Source organism: Podarcis liolepis, assembly GCF_965112155.1.
Source record: "Podarcis liolepis genome assembly, chromosome: 11".
Taxonomy (NCBI): domain Eukaryota; kingdom Metazoa; phylum Chordata; class Lepidosauria; order Squamata; family Lacertidae; genus Podarcis; species Podarcis liolepis.
In genome coordinates, this window is record NC_139565.1 from 8,893,651 (window position 1) to 8,908,501 (window position 14,851).

The 14,851-nt window shown below is 42.4% G+C and overlaps 1 protein-coding gene across 13 annotated transcripts in view; it reads right to left on the reverse strand.

Moving 5' to 3' along the window:
• The window catches only part of CDC14B (cell division cycle 14B), a 69,988-nt gene that overhangs the window by 20,702 nt on the left and 34,435 nt on the right, over nt 1-14,851 (reverse strand). For 8 of the 13 annotated variants that reach the window (XM_083464941.1, XM_083464940.1, XM_083464939.1 and 5 more), the window contains exons 6-13: nt 13,425-13,491; nt 12,770-12,832; nt 12,314-12,401; nt 11,512-11,742; nt 9,242-9,380; nt 7,444-7,597; nt 6,857-6,957; nt 1,008-1,124 (exon numbers count right to left, since the gene is read on the reverse strand). In XM_083464941.1, the coding sequence (XP_083321067.1) occupies nt 1,008-1,124; nt 6,857-6,957; nt 7,444-7,597; nt 9,242-9,380; nt 11,512-11,742; nt 12,314-12,401; nt 12,770-12,832; nt 13,425-13,491 (960 nt within the window). Of the gene's footprint in view, nt 1-1,007; nt 1,125-5,464; nt 5,610-6,856; nt 6,958-7,443; nt 7,598-9,241; nt 9,381-11,511; nt 11,743-12,313; nt 12,402-12,769; nt 12,833-13,424; nt 13,492-14,851 lie in introns of all 13 variants that reach the window. The other 5 variants (XM_083464935.1, XM_083464945.1, XM_083464934.1 and 2 more) reach the window with 1 other exon arrangement.

The following is a 14,851-nucleotide window of genomic DNA, read 5'->3' on the forward strand; positions in this document are numbered from 1 at the left end:
TTCTTAAAATGAGCTTAAAATATATTTTAAAATATCTGTATCTCTCATGCCAGGCAGCATCTCTCATGCCAAGCAGTGAGTGCATCGGCAGATGTGCTCATCTTAAAGAGGGCCCCTGGTTTATTGCGGTCATAAAAAGGCTGAGAAGCGAGGTCACTGACCTTACAAATTACAGAATAATCAAGTTGCAAAAACAATTATTATGCCTCCCATTTTAGACTTAAGCCCAAAGGGTAAATTGAAGAAGTTGCTTTTAGAACAGCAGCTGTTTTAGCAGCAAAAGGGGGCTGTAAACTAAGAGGCTTCTCTCGGAAGTTGCTTTTGGAAACTGGTTTTTTACTAAGTTCCCTTTCTTCTAAATGTATATATATATTAATGTATTAAATATATAGGCTTAAATGTAATTATGCAAAGGATTTAGAAAGCATGAAATTTAGATATTAGATTCTTATTTCATAGAGACATAGAGTCCTAGAGTTGGAAGAGACCACAGACCCATGCCAAACGGGAGGCACTATCGGAGCACTCCTGACATCTGGTTGCCGAGCCTCTGTTTAAAAATGAAATTAAAAACCATCTGGTTTGTAGGGAATAGGGAAAGAGAGGCCAAAGGTTATCTGGTAATTAAGGTGCCTTGTAGAGGTTAATGGCTACTTGTTTGCCATTTATAAATAGAAGAAAATATAGCTCTCTGTCTCCCATAAAAGGTAATAGGAAATGGGTGTATCTGATATGATTGGTTCTAGCAATCAGCCAATAGGAAATTCAACCAGGCTGATTGGACAGAGGCAGCCAAAGGAGGAGCAAGGGGACTGGGCTGAGGGAATATAAGTGCTGGCCATGAGGGCTGGCAGGCAGAGCATTGGTAACCATATACCACTGTGTCTCTCATTTATTTGTCTGACAAATAAATTATTATTTTAATTTCTCTATTGCTGCGTTGAATATTTCATTCCAGCTAAGCGTTAACCACAAGCAGGGTGCTACAGCAGCACAGTAGTTCTCACCTTTTAAAACTGCCTTTTCTTGCAGTAGACCTGGTTGTTCTTTTAGAATGGCCTGAAGTGTCAGAATTGCTAGTTTCAGGCTGTTTACTTTTCTGAACACTGGACTGCAGAATTACCCTGAAAGGAGTAGGAGAAAGAAATTACTTAAAAGTACACTGAAATGTACATAATGTACGAAGATAAATGTGGCATATAGTTTTCTACCTCAAAACGTCTCCCTAAGATGCCTAAAAGACAGGATTTTGTGGACAACTGTTTTTGATCTTTCCTCATTGAGTGTGAGGTAGTATTTAGATATCGGCTCAGTTTTAAATCCACTAAAACTTTTCATTCAGAGTATTAATACAGCCAACCATTTTGGGCTCAAGTTTTTACTTCCAAAACAGAGAAGCAAAGGGTTCTTTCTTTCTTTCAAGTGCAACAAAAGTGCCTTTATGGATCCTACCATACAAACATCTCTGCATTGATACTGAGAAATATCTAAATATTATAAAGGAGAAGTAATTGCCTAAGCTTGACCACTGGAGTTTATAACCAAAGAAATTGGTTTTTACACACACGGAAAAACCAACTGTGAATCCCTTCATTGGGGCTCAGAATTTGAAATGAACTCTCTAGTTTTCAAAAAGTTATGTGAACCAACACTTTTTAAAAAAAACCAAGATAATTTCTGCTTTGCTGCTATCCTGTTCTCCTAATGTCCTTGTTTTGATTTCATGCTTTCCATAGGCGGTGAAACAGGAACAAACTTCTCCTTAAATTCCTCCACTTCACTACTCAGTTATTACTGGAAAGGGGAGAGATTTCATCAGCATACATTACCCAACTGTATTCCCTCCCCTCCTAGCTGGTGAATGCTCACACAGCATCTTGGATAATCATTTCCAGAGGGTGATGCTTGGGAAGTGCACTTTGGTCCTGTGGAGCCTTCAATGTAGGGTTCCTCAAGGTTCAATTTTATCCTCTATGCTATTTAACATCTACATGAAACCGCTGAGTGAGGTTATTATTCAGAGTTTTAGAGTACGTTGTCAGCAAAGAGCTGATGACACACAACAATTTCTCCTTTACATCTGCAGGTGAGGCAGTGGATGGACAGGACCATTGTCTTGCCTCGGTCATGGACTGAAGCTCAATCCAGATAAGACCAAGGCATGGTCAGTGGGCGGCTCCCTAGACCGGATGCCTGCTCTTGATGGAATTACACTCCCTCGGAAGGAGCGGGTGGATAGCTTGGGGGTAACTCCTGGATCCTTTGCTTTCGCTGGAGGCTCTGGTGGCCTCAGTGGTGTGGAGTGCCTTCCATCAGTTTTGGCTGTTGACCCAGCTGCACCTCTGTCTGAACAGGGATGACCTAACTTCTATGTTCTGGTAATCTCTAGGTTGGATTACTGCAATGTGATATATGTAGGGCTGCCTCTGAGGATGGTTTGGAAACTTCAGCTGGTGCAGAATTTGGCATCCTGGCTGCTCACCAGGGCAGGACGGTTTGAGCACATTACGCCAATCCTGGCCCGACAGCACTGACCGCTGATTAGTTTCTGGGACCGATTCAAAGTACTGGTTTTGACCTACAAAGCCTTAAATGACTCAGGACTACAATGCCTCAAGGACCACCTCTCCCTATTTGAACCACCCTGGACCCTGCAATCATCATCTGAGGCCATTCTTCGTGTGTCTCGTCCATGTGAGGTCCAGAGGGTAGCAACATGAGAATAGGCCTTTTCTGCAGTGGCTCCCAGTTTGTGGAATACTCTCCCCAGAGAGGCTCGTCTGGCACCTTCATTATACCTCTAAGGGCAGCAGGTGTTCTCTTCTACCAAGCCTTTGGCTGATTAACAATTCTATGTCCTTTTAAATGTGGTTTTTTTTGGGGGGGGGGCTATTGGTTTGCTTTTTTTTGTTCTTGTTTTTATTATGCACTTTGTGTTTTCATTTGGTATTTTTATGTTGTGAGCAGATGAAGGGCGGTATACAAATTTAAACAAATAAATCCTGTATCTGCATGAAGCAAGATTCAGCTCTGATACTGTAGAAGAATTTGCCCCCGTCTGTTCCTGTAAGCAATTAAGTGGGCTGCAATAATAGTTCTGTTCAGTGAAACTTTCCAGGAGGGACAATCACTAGGTGACTATGGATTTCTTTATTCTTACTTTTTAAAAAAAAATTAATAATAGTGCTTATATTATTGATATGCTTTCAGTTTATTGCTATTTATTCTATTCTTAGTCACTTTAGATATATAAAAAGGCATTCCTGGAAACTTTAAAAGGACAGTAAAAATTCAGGTCAGCTATTAAAAAAACATTTTCCTCCACAAGGGGTATGAACCAGTCATTGAGAGGACAATTAACAGAGTAATCCTAACTTACCTTTACACCAGAATTGGGGAAGAGGGAAAGAGTGATCAGCTGGTACAATGCGAGCCAGATCCACTGCTCGGCTATTTCATAGTAGCCAGAGCAGGAGGTGGGGGACAAGAGATTTCATCCCCCTGCCAGGGGCTGCAATAGGAGGGTATTAACTTTGGCCACCCCATGACAGGCATTCAGTTTCAGTGCTTCTGTGGGCATGTGAGGGAAACAAAGGGCCTATGGTTCTGGTGTATCCACAACTAGCCCCGATAAGCCCCCTTCTTACCTCCTCCACCCAACATCACTGGTGGAAGGTCTAAGCCAGTGGAGATCTAAGTGTCTTCTCACTGGTACACCTGGTACACCTCCATCTCCGTCACAGCAGCACTCCCAGGCAGTGGCGTAGCGTGGGGGGTGCAGGGGGGGCCGGCCGCACCGGGCACAACATCTGGGGGTTAGGGTTAGGGGGCGCAAATCCACGGGTTAGGGGGCGCAAATTACCGTATTTTTCGCTCTATAACACGCACCCGACCATAACACGCATGTAGTTTTTAGAGGAGGAAAATCCGTAGGCATGCCACCCGTAGGCATTCCCTCCATAACACGCACAGACATTTCCCCTTACTTTCTAGGAGGAAAAAAGTGAGTGTTATGGTGCAAAAAATACGGTACTTGCCTTGCCCCGGGTGCTGACAACCCACGCTACGCCACTGCTCCCAGGGACAAAGGATTGCTCCATTAAAATGCTAAATCCCTCTTCTACAGCAGTGGCCCCTCCCTCTCCCCCCACATTTTGTAAGTGGGTGCATTTCAGATGAGTGACAGGTTCTGCAAGACTGCAACTGTAGTGGCAACTGCAAAGGGAAGAGACAGTTTAATTCCTCACTGTAATTGTCTCCTTCGCTTTGTGACACCAATTCATTTCACTGGTTGCAATGCATAGCTCATCGCTTCTATTGTGAGACAAGAAATGTGTCTCAAGTCTCCAGAGTTCATAAAATGCAAGCTATTCTAAGCACACTAAGGCTGATATGTATACAGTACAGTGATTTACTGCATTTTTAAAGCTAAAAATGCAGGATATGCTAATTTCCAGAAATAACACAGAGCAAGACAATGGTCTTCAGCTATAAAGAATGGGAACGGGCATCTGTATGAAATGGCTAGGAGCTGCTATCAAGCTTCCAGCAATATGTGAATGACATCCTGCTCTTTCTCTTTATTGCCTGCATTGAAGGGGGTTGGGACTAGAATGCCCTGGGAATCACTTCCGGCTGTACAATTCTATGATTCTATATTTATCAAGTTAAGGAAATCATCTATGCCTCATTTCTGTAGGTTTAAATTGGGTGAGCAGAGTTAAGGACTGAAAGTTGCAATGAAGCACAAGCTGCTCAACACAAGACCTTCTTGTTAAAGATACAGGGAAATGTGAAATATTCCAAAGTATCACTAGGGGGCATAAGGCCTCGTTCCTTAAATCGGCCCAGTACAATCCAAGACACAACAAGCTTTCCTTTTTCACAAACTATTTTACGTTTCCATCCTAAATCAGACAGAAAGGTGGGATTTAAGACTTTCATATGTGAAAAAATCAAGAATACCTGCAATCCAGAAAATAGTTTGCCGTTTTACATTCCTTCACTTACAGCACAATCCTATGCAGCCTTGTTCACAGGATTGCAAGTTTCAGTGTCTGACCTGTACTGCACTGACAAAGCACTGTCCACATCTTTTCAAATCCATAATCTGAGAATCAAAATCCAGCACAGATTACTGTGGCAAGGCAGCTATTCAAAACTAGTCCAGAACTAGGAGATGAAGAAACCCCAAACGACCTTTCATATGCCGACAACAAGAGAACTCCGGACAAGAAAAGAACACCATCCTGCAAATGTCTGGCAGTTTTCGAAGGGCAATTCTAAAGCACACAAATCACAATCAGTTTTTCTTGTAAAAGCAAGTAGCCCAAGTTCCGTGATGCCTTGCAAAAAAGGGGGAGGGGAAGGGAAAAAGAAGAAGGCTGTAAAAGCTTGGTGCATGCATTTATGAAAGAGGCGAGAAGGTGAACTTCCGTAAAGAATGTAACAGGGACACACTTACACTATGACTCTGTCAAGGGAGGTCCTGCTGGACCTAGGTTCTTAACCCATCTAGACAGAATAGGAGGTTGGGAAGAAGAGAGCCACACACAATCCACCAGATGACAATGCTACTCAGGACAGACACCAGCATAGCTAGGAGACATCTAAAAAGGGGTGAGGGTGGGGAGGAAGAGATGGATATGAAATCAAAGGGGGGAAATCAAGAACTCTTTTTTTTTTAAGAAATGAGTGGTACATTTCAGCCAGTTGCAGTTGAAAAAAAAGGGGGGAAAGCTCTATCTGTGTTTTTTGGTGCTGTGGGGGAAAACCCCTTCCCTGTTCAAAGGCCATGCTGTATTTTTAGGGAGATTATTTTAACCTTCGTTTGATTTACAGGGTGAATCTAGGAAGGATTCTGCAAATCACTTTTCACCTAAAATACCCCAAACTCTGTCTTAGCTAGAAATTAACTGACAGATTTGTCCAAATGCCATTTAAGGATACAATTTAAGAGCCTGTGCATCAGGCCAATGGTCCATTTAGTCTAGCATCCTCGCAGTGGTAGCCAGGTACTTATGGGGAGCCAAAAGGCAGGGCCTGGGTGCAATCTCCGCTCTTAAAAACACACAGACACAAAACCTTGTTCATAATATAGCGTACCAATATTAAATGCTCTCTGTGGGAGGGTCCATCAATTCATAGCTGTCAATGTTTCCATTTTTAAAAGGGAAATTTCCTTATTCCAAATAAGATTCCTCACAAGAAAAGGGAAAAGTTGACAGCTATGCATCAATTAGGCTACATCTGCTTCACTAATATTGGTCTGCCTGATCTAACAGCAACATCAGCATCAAAACATACATACATACACACTTCAAACAAAACACACAGAGAGATGTGCTGCTTTTCTACATTAAAATTATATTTTAAAAGTATTGCATACTTTTTACCCAATGTGCTTTTTTCCTAACCACAATGCACATGCAAAGGAATTTCTTTTGGCCAAAAGCCTTCACACTCACACACACAAACACAGGGAACTGCCCCAGCAGCAATTTCCCTAAAATCAGAAAACAAGAAACTTCTAAGTTATGGGTAGGAAAACCAATCCTGGAAGGGCCTTGTTTTGTTTTAAAAATACACTGAAACAAAGAAGCTTTTAGGCATTGATGTAATGTTCGGTTTAGTAAGTGTTTTGTGATTTAGCCAATAAGCCTAATATGTTAGGAGATGCGGCAGAGAGGAGAATTTACTGATGATAAGGAAATGAGAAGATTTGGACATCAAGGTGACAGCTAGTGGCAATGAATTAATTGTGTGCAACTTTTAGAGTACCTAAAAACATACTGAAGAAGTCAGTCCTTAAGAAAGAGGCGTTTGCATTTACAGATGCAAAATGAAATTAACTTACGTTAGTGGAACTGAGTTTCCTTTTGACTGCCGTTTACTTTTCAGAGCACGAAGCTTATCTCCTTGTGTAACGGAGTGCATTTCTTCTTCATCATCACTGTACTGTAAATAAATGGCAAGTCATTGGAATAATTTATAGTATACTTCAAAGTCTTGATGCTGAAGCATAAAACTTGATGCATACCAGACCCCCAGTGAACTAATGAACTTTTTACCTAAAGTTGCAACAGATCTCACGAAAACATTTCTTTAGCATTTTGGTGTGTATCTGTTTATTTTCTTGTTAACACAGGCATAAAAACCCACAGGAGGAACGCCCTCTCCACAGCAACAGAAACCTGTGTGTGTATCTCTCTTCTGCTACTCAAAAAAGAATATCTAAATTCAACTATATTATGCCCATACCTCACCTGTAGAATGTCCTTTCAATCTTGCTCATTCGTCACACATTTTCCCCTACTCTTAGGATGCTTTTCAGGAATAGGAATACAGAAGAGCATACAAAAAGAATCCAACCACTTTTGCTTTATTATACCCACATTTAGCAATGCCCTAAGATTTACAACAGCACGACGTTCGGGTGATTACCGGTTCAGAATCTTTACTGCTGCCAATCTGACTTTTGGAGTCATGAATTGAAATGTCATCTACTCCTGAAAGAATTTTTGTAACAGTGTATTTTGCTGTCTTCCTTAGCTTTGCACGGAGAATATCACCTTCCAACCAAAGTTCTGACTGTTTCCTGTTACAGAGAGAAAATACAGTAGAAATTGCCAATATCATTTTTTGACTACATTTATAAATCCAAATTCATAGGTTAAGCAGAGTCCAGTAGCAGGTGTGCCATCCTCTAATGTGGTACAAAATGGTCTCAATATAGTCATGTAAAATATTTATCGCATTGCATCCAACTATGCCCTTCCATTTGCAGAATTGCTTTGACCTAGCAGTGGTTTCCAGTAATTGGAAAATGAGGTTATTTTTGGCAATTCCTCCTCCTCTTCTCTGCAACACCCTCCCCACCAACAAAAAAAGCAATCTGCTCTGGAGGATTGGTAGAATCTTTGGAACAGCATGGGTAGTGTGGAGGGATGCCGGAGGAACAATTAAAAATTGTCTCCCTTACATTAGAGGAGTGGATTTCAGCTGAATCAAAAGCCCTTTTGTGAACAGATGGATGCAAACCAGAGTTATAATTTTATTTCCACCTTGAAAGTTTTATTGAAAGGCAGGAGACAAACATTTCAGAGAGCTATTGCTGTTGTTTGTTTAAAACAATTAGATGTATTAGTAGATGAAAAAGTTGCTTTCAGTCTGCTGGCAGGCTTAATGAGTGCCGAGTGAAGTCTTGCAGTGTACTTGTTTTGTCATACTAATCTGATGCTAAGGCATCAATCAATATCGATATTTTAATCACCGCATTTTAGACATTTCATTGCTATGTCTTGTGCATGTTCTTCACCTTAAAAAACAATAGTTTCATTTCATTTTTGTATACACTTCAGTAGTAATTCATATATATTGATGTTTCTACCCAATTCTTTACCATAGTCTATTATTTTGAGGTTGAGTTTTCTGTTTTCCTTCCCTTTTCTTTAAGGCTTAGTCCAGGCAGAATGTGTGTGCAACTGTACAGGCTCTGTGATTTCAGCTTCTGTCAGTAATGCACATTCAGCTGCTGAATTCTACTGCATACCCGGCAAGTGTCTCAGGGGGGGAAAAGGGACACCCCATTTTTTCTCATGATATAACAGTGGCCATTTGGGTTGCTGCAATGTTGTGCAATTTCATGGTGCAATTTCTCCCTGAAAAAAGCACTTTTGGGGGGCCGCAATATTGCATGGTGCCCCAAAACATGGACTTTGGGGCGCTGTGCCTGAAGAAAGCAGTTTTTTGGGGGGGACTGCAGCACAAATTCACATGAGATCACAGCAACCAAACTGGCTGGTGTGCTCTCACACAAAAAAATGGGAAGATGGTGTCTGTAAAGAAGGCATCCCTGATTTGGGCTTCATAGTGTTGGAAGGTATGCTACTGATGGGAAAGCAAGTCAAAGACACACAGCTCTAAGCAGATGCCGGTGATTGTAGGCTGCTTATACTGCAGTTTCTGATTTACGTGTAAAGCAGCAAGCAGCAGACCAAGCCAGCGGTCAGAATTACCAGTGTCTTCAGAAGGCACACTGCCAATCCCTGCTCTCTATGTGGGTAACTGCTGTCTTATGGTCCTAACTTCCTTTAACCTATATTTAATATATCAGAAGGCAGAATGGTCATTACCAATTTGTGTGAGGCCAGGTCCCGGTCACAGCATGCAAATAATTAAATAGTTTCAGTACTGATTCAATCTTCTGGGGGGGGGGGAATGGGTTTAAAGGCTTACTTACTCTAACAGGAAGTGCTGCTGTGCTCCAATCACAGAGCCAGGTCTGCAGATTCTAATCCAGGCAATAGCTTCAGCAGCAGTCATCCTGTAATGCTTCATAATGTAACAGGCTATAAGTGTGCCAGTTCTGCCAAGTCCAGCTGCGTGGAACACAAATAAGCTCATTCTTTTTTCTGGCTTTTGCAAGCAGATCCTCATTCAGGCTTTATCATGCTTTTATGCTCCCTCTGCAAACCACAACTGCTTTGGCTCTACATTTCTTAGGCCAGGCCTTCACAAAAAGGAACCCCAAGCACATCAGGCCATGTATTGGGTATGTGTGTGTGTGTGTGTGTGTGTGTGTAAGAGAGAGAAACACATTATATAGCTCAGTCATACATCACATGCTCTACATGCAAAAGGTCCCAGATTAAATCCCCAGCATTTCCAGTTAATATTGGGATGCAGATAATGAGGTTGCCCCTTTTCTGCTTCTGGAAAGCCATTGCCAGTCAGAGCAGACAGCCCTGGGCTAGATCCACCAATAGTTAGACTTGCTATGAGGCAGTTGCCTATGTTCCTATTCTGGCTTGAGATAATACTTTTTTCTGTAACTGACAGTATCCTCTGTGGTCAGCTCAGAGTGCCCTGTTGATGTATTTTATAAACAAATTTAAACAGCAAATGCTTGAGCTGAGATGAGGCTCCTCAACTTTCACCAATCTCTTCCAATGGTATGGGGATGCTCCTGAGCTGAGCCACCTGTGGCCCTCTGGGGAAATGGGGGGGGGTACCCAATTTTCAACAACTCTGCTCCCTCCTAATCCCAAGTTGCTCACAGCTCACCCCATTCAGGAAGTGCTCTCCAACCTGTTTGGATTCAACACACTGTATCTGTAATCAAAACTTTCTAAATTGCACCAAAGGCATACCTGGACATAAGGTGGCAGTCAAAAGTTTGTTCTGGATGGGATCTTTCAAAGTGAGCTTAGCTTTCGATACCCAGATTTGTAATACACAAAAAAGCAAACTAAAATATATCCATATGTTATTCTGTAAGGGTGTTCACCTTTATTTTACTTCTAAAGGCTTGGGCTGCACACTGTCACTTTTCTCCCATAAAAAACTTTCATAGGTTATCACTACCTCCTGGGTGACTTATGATGAGGCTTACCTGTAGCAGCTGGCCTTGCTGGGATGCTCTTCATTTACTACACATTTATGCAGGTAACTTATTTACAGTGGTGCCTCGCAAGACGAAAAGAATCCGTTCTGTCTAGCGGTTTTTTCGTCTTGCGAAGCAAGCCCATTGAAGGATTAGCGCTATTAGCGGCTTTTAGCGGCTTATCTGCTGATTGGATCTGAGTGGCTTAGAAAAAGGGGGGAAGGGAAAAAAACCAGCAGGAACTCGCAAGACATTGTCGTCTTGCGAAGCAAGCCCATAGGAGATTCGTTTTGCGAAGCACCTCCAAAACGGAAAACTCTTTCGTCTAGCAAGTTTTCCGTCTTGCGAGGCATTCGTCTTGCGGGGCACCACTGTATTTCACATTTGTGCTTGTTACAGTTTAGTGGAATCCACTGGAACACAGGCTGAAAGCAGAATGTTTAGAGGCTTACTGCTTCCATTTCTCTGTCTCTAACTAAGCTATGTATGATTAGCAAGATTCCACATGGAAGTTGGAAGTAGTAATCTAGCAAGAGGCCACAGCAGTTAGGGATGAGATGGAAGAAAAAGCAGACTTCCAACATTCTAATGACAGAGATGTCAGAATCCTTGCAGTACAAATAATTTTAAAAAGAAACTGGTGTGATTTTGGTCAAATTGCTAAAAAAAATGCTGCGCAATGGCTGAACTAAGTGATGGTTAATAATGCATGCTGTGAATGCTATCCCAAAAAGTTAGTGTCAATTACCGTATTTTTTGCACCATAACACTCACTTTTTTCCTCCTAGAAAGTAAGGGGAAATGTCTGTGCGTGTTATGGAGCGAATGCCTGCGGGTGGCGGGGGGGATCTGCTGCAGTCGTGAGCAGAGGATCCATGGTTCCCCTTCCTTCCCTCCTCCGTGGTTACAAAGCATGGATCCACATGGATTTTTGCATTGGGCTACTCCAAACTCACTGTCAGATCACATGTCTGTGGCCACAGCATGAACCACAAAAATCATATATCCACTATTTTGTTTAGAATATTTTTTTTCTTGTTTTTCTCCTCTAAAAACTATGTGCGTGTTATGGTCTGGTGCGTGTTATAGAGCGAAAAATACGGTACTTTAACGCATGATTCCTGTACCTTTGCAATGAACTGCTATAGCACCTTCGGCATTTTCACAAATACTTAGGAATGTTCTGATGATGCCATCATTAGGTATACTTCCATCAGCAAAGAAGAGTTCATAATGCTCAAAACCTGCGTCTTTAAATCTCCTTGCATCATACACTCTCTTGTTTAGACGGATTATAGTGGTAACATTATGTCTTCTGAAGTAGGGAAAATAGGCCTCGGGGGCGTGGTGTGGGTAACCTGGAAGAAAGGAACCAATGAACATTTATGGTAGTGTAGAACAAAATATCAAGTAAGCCACCCAAAATACCCCACCAAAACCTATCAAGCCAGCCTGTTTTCAAATACTGATTTCTATAGTTCAGTGATGTCCAACCGGGTGACCGCGATTGACAGGTAGATTCCAGGAAGATTGTGGTTGGTCGCGGGATCCTTATCGATCGCAGGATTTAAAGCAATGCATAATGAATTTTTGCGCCCCCTGCCCCATTCCTACGTAGCTTCAAAAGAGTGATCGTTTCTAGTCTGCTGCTGATGTTAGTTAGCTTTATTGTTTTGTGTGCTTGTTAGTGTTGTAATTAATGGTTAGCCTCCCCCCTGCCAAAAAAAGCTCAACAACTCTGGCCTTTCCACCCTAAAATAAGTTCCTCCTCCCTCCAATGACTATGGGTAGATCACAGCCAGTTTTTTTTATATTGGGAGTAGATCACAGTCTCTTGGAAGTTGGACGTGGCTGCTATAGTTGGTAATGCAATAAGTAACAGAATAATGTATTGTTTCCGCCACAAGTGCCTCTATCTTTTAAACATACCATTTTCAATTTTACTTCTTGAGTGTGGGCCACTGAAGGCAATGAATTTTTTTGGTATTATCCAGTTAAAGTCTCCATTTTCAGCCCTCTGTTAAGAAAACAGAAGAATTGTTTACTTCATCCCTAAAACATCCCTGACATTAGTCACATTTGCTTCGGTGAACATAGTGAGGATGACGAGGAATGCTGATGTAAGGTTTTGCAGAATAAGAATGTGTAATTCCAATTTCATCTGGGATTATAGACCACATGCTCTCACACTGTCATGCGACAGCCTTAAGTGTATTGAAACATCTTTTTGTTATTTACCTTACTTTCCTTGACTCCACATACTTAGATATAGACTATCTTGAAAACAGAAAAAATCAAGAGCTATAAGTAATGCATGCCAATTTTAAGCAAAGACAGTCTCAGCAGTAATTATAAGTAGACATCAGTAAACAGAATGATGCTTACCTCATAGTGTTCATATTCATCTACATCAAATGAATTGAAATCAAGGAAGCCATACCGCAAAGCCTAAAATTTGCAAGAGAGTAGCTTTAAAAACAACAACATAAGCCTTGTAGAATGGACCATAAATGATCACTTTTAGTCTGTCTCTTTTACCATTCCACATTATCTACATTGTCTGAACTAAAACTTTACTTATGTAAATGATACATGCGAAACACTCAGAAATTGCTGTGTAAGTGTAATTATGACTACTACCCTTGCAGTTCCTCCTGCTCACACAATGGAATTTATTTATTTAAAACACATTGGGTCACCACAAAGCTAATTAAAATAAACAACAGCTGGCTTACTGACCAGTGAAAGCCCACTCCTGAGGATCAGAGGACCCTGAATGATGCATTGTTTGGAATGAGGGGCTGCAAGAAGAGGGGGATTAATAGAATTTGGGGAGTGGGAGACATCATACAAACATGGAAGTACAGTCTAATCACACTATGGCTCCAAACCATAATTGTGATTTGGCTTATTTTCCCCTCTTCTTAATTATACAATCTTTTGGAAGTGTAATCTTTCAGATTTCAAACTATCCAGAATCCCATGAGGTTCTGATCAAAATACAGGGTTCCAGATCACACATGGAATTTATTTCACTAACCTTATTTACCGCCTGAAAGCAGTCGAGCAGCGTTAGATGAAAACTGCAGGTACCAAACGCAGCATCCCTGCAAGGCACACAAGTGTGAACTCAATGTTGGCCAAGTTTCCTAAGGAAATTTTTTTAGGCTTCCTGACTTAGCTGCAACAACACACTCTATCTAGTGATTTCTATTAATTAACAGCAAGCAGATAAATACGTGTCAAAAGGACATTTGAACTGTTCCCTAGTTTTGTGGCACACAATTACTGCTTTTCCGGCAAAAGCCAAATGGTCTCAATGTATGGGCACTGGTTCCCTAAGCCACACCAGTGGAGCAGTGACATGGCAAGGAAGGATCTTGTTGTGGCTGGTTGCCTTGCTCTCTTGGGTCAACAGCAAATGCGAGAGAAATGGCAGAGAGGTCAGGCTGGCTCACTCCACTAGCTGGACTCTGCCCATCCTTCCTGCCCACGGCCAACCTGCCCCTTTCTTGAGAGCTCTGCAGCCAGCAGATGCTGCAAGCTTCACTGAGGCTCACGCTGACCACCATGATGAGATGAGAGGAGTATTCAGGTCAATGCGGGGAGCATCCTGTGCCAAGCTAAGTCCCAACTGCTCGATTCATTTTCTGGAATGATCTGCCTTGCATGTGTGTTGAATTCTCAGCTCTGAGTTCATTTGCTATGCTAGGCACTAGTCAGCTGCAGGTGGGAAAATAAATTGCTGCACTTGGAAGCTGTGTTGTCATGGGGGCAAAATCCACTAGCCACTTAAGTAAGTAGCTAGCTTGGTCCCCCATCAACCTTGAAGCCTTGCTGAACTTAGTGCAGCTTACTTGATATGAATAGGATTGCACTGTGTGTGTGTCTACATGTAGAGCACTCTAATCTATCATATGAGAAGTGTTCAGCTGGTGTAAACACAAAACTATATTTTAGGGATCAGTAACTAAACAACAGGGACGCGGGTGGCGCTGTGGGTAAAACCTCAGTGCCTAGGACTTGCCGATCGTATGGTCGGCGGTTCGAATCCCCGTGACGGGGTGAGCTCCCGCCGTTCGGTCCCAGCTCCTGCCCACCTAGCAGTTCGAAAGCACCCTTAAAGTGCAAGTAGATAAATAGGTACCGCTTTATAGCGGGAAGGTAAACGGCGTTTCCGTGTGCGGCACTGGTGCTGGCTCACCAGTGCAGCTTCGTCACGCTAGCCACGTGACCCGGAAGTGTCTTCGGACAGCGCTGGCTCCCGGCCTCTTAAGCGAGATGAGCGCGCAACCCCAGAGTCGGTCACGACTGGCCCGTACGGGCAGGGGTATCTTTACATTTACCTTTAACTAAACAACAAGGGATGCGGGTGGCGCTGTGGGTTAAACCACAGAGCCTAGGACTTGCCAATCAGAAGGTCGGCGGTTCGAATCCCCACGACGGGGTGAGCTCCCGTTGCTCGGT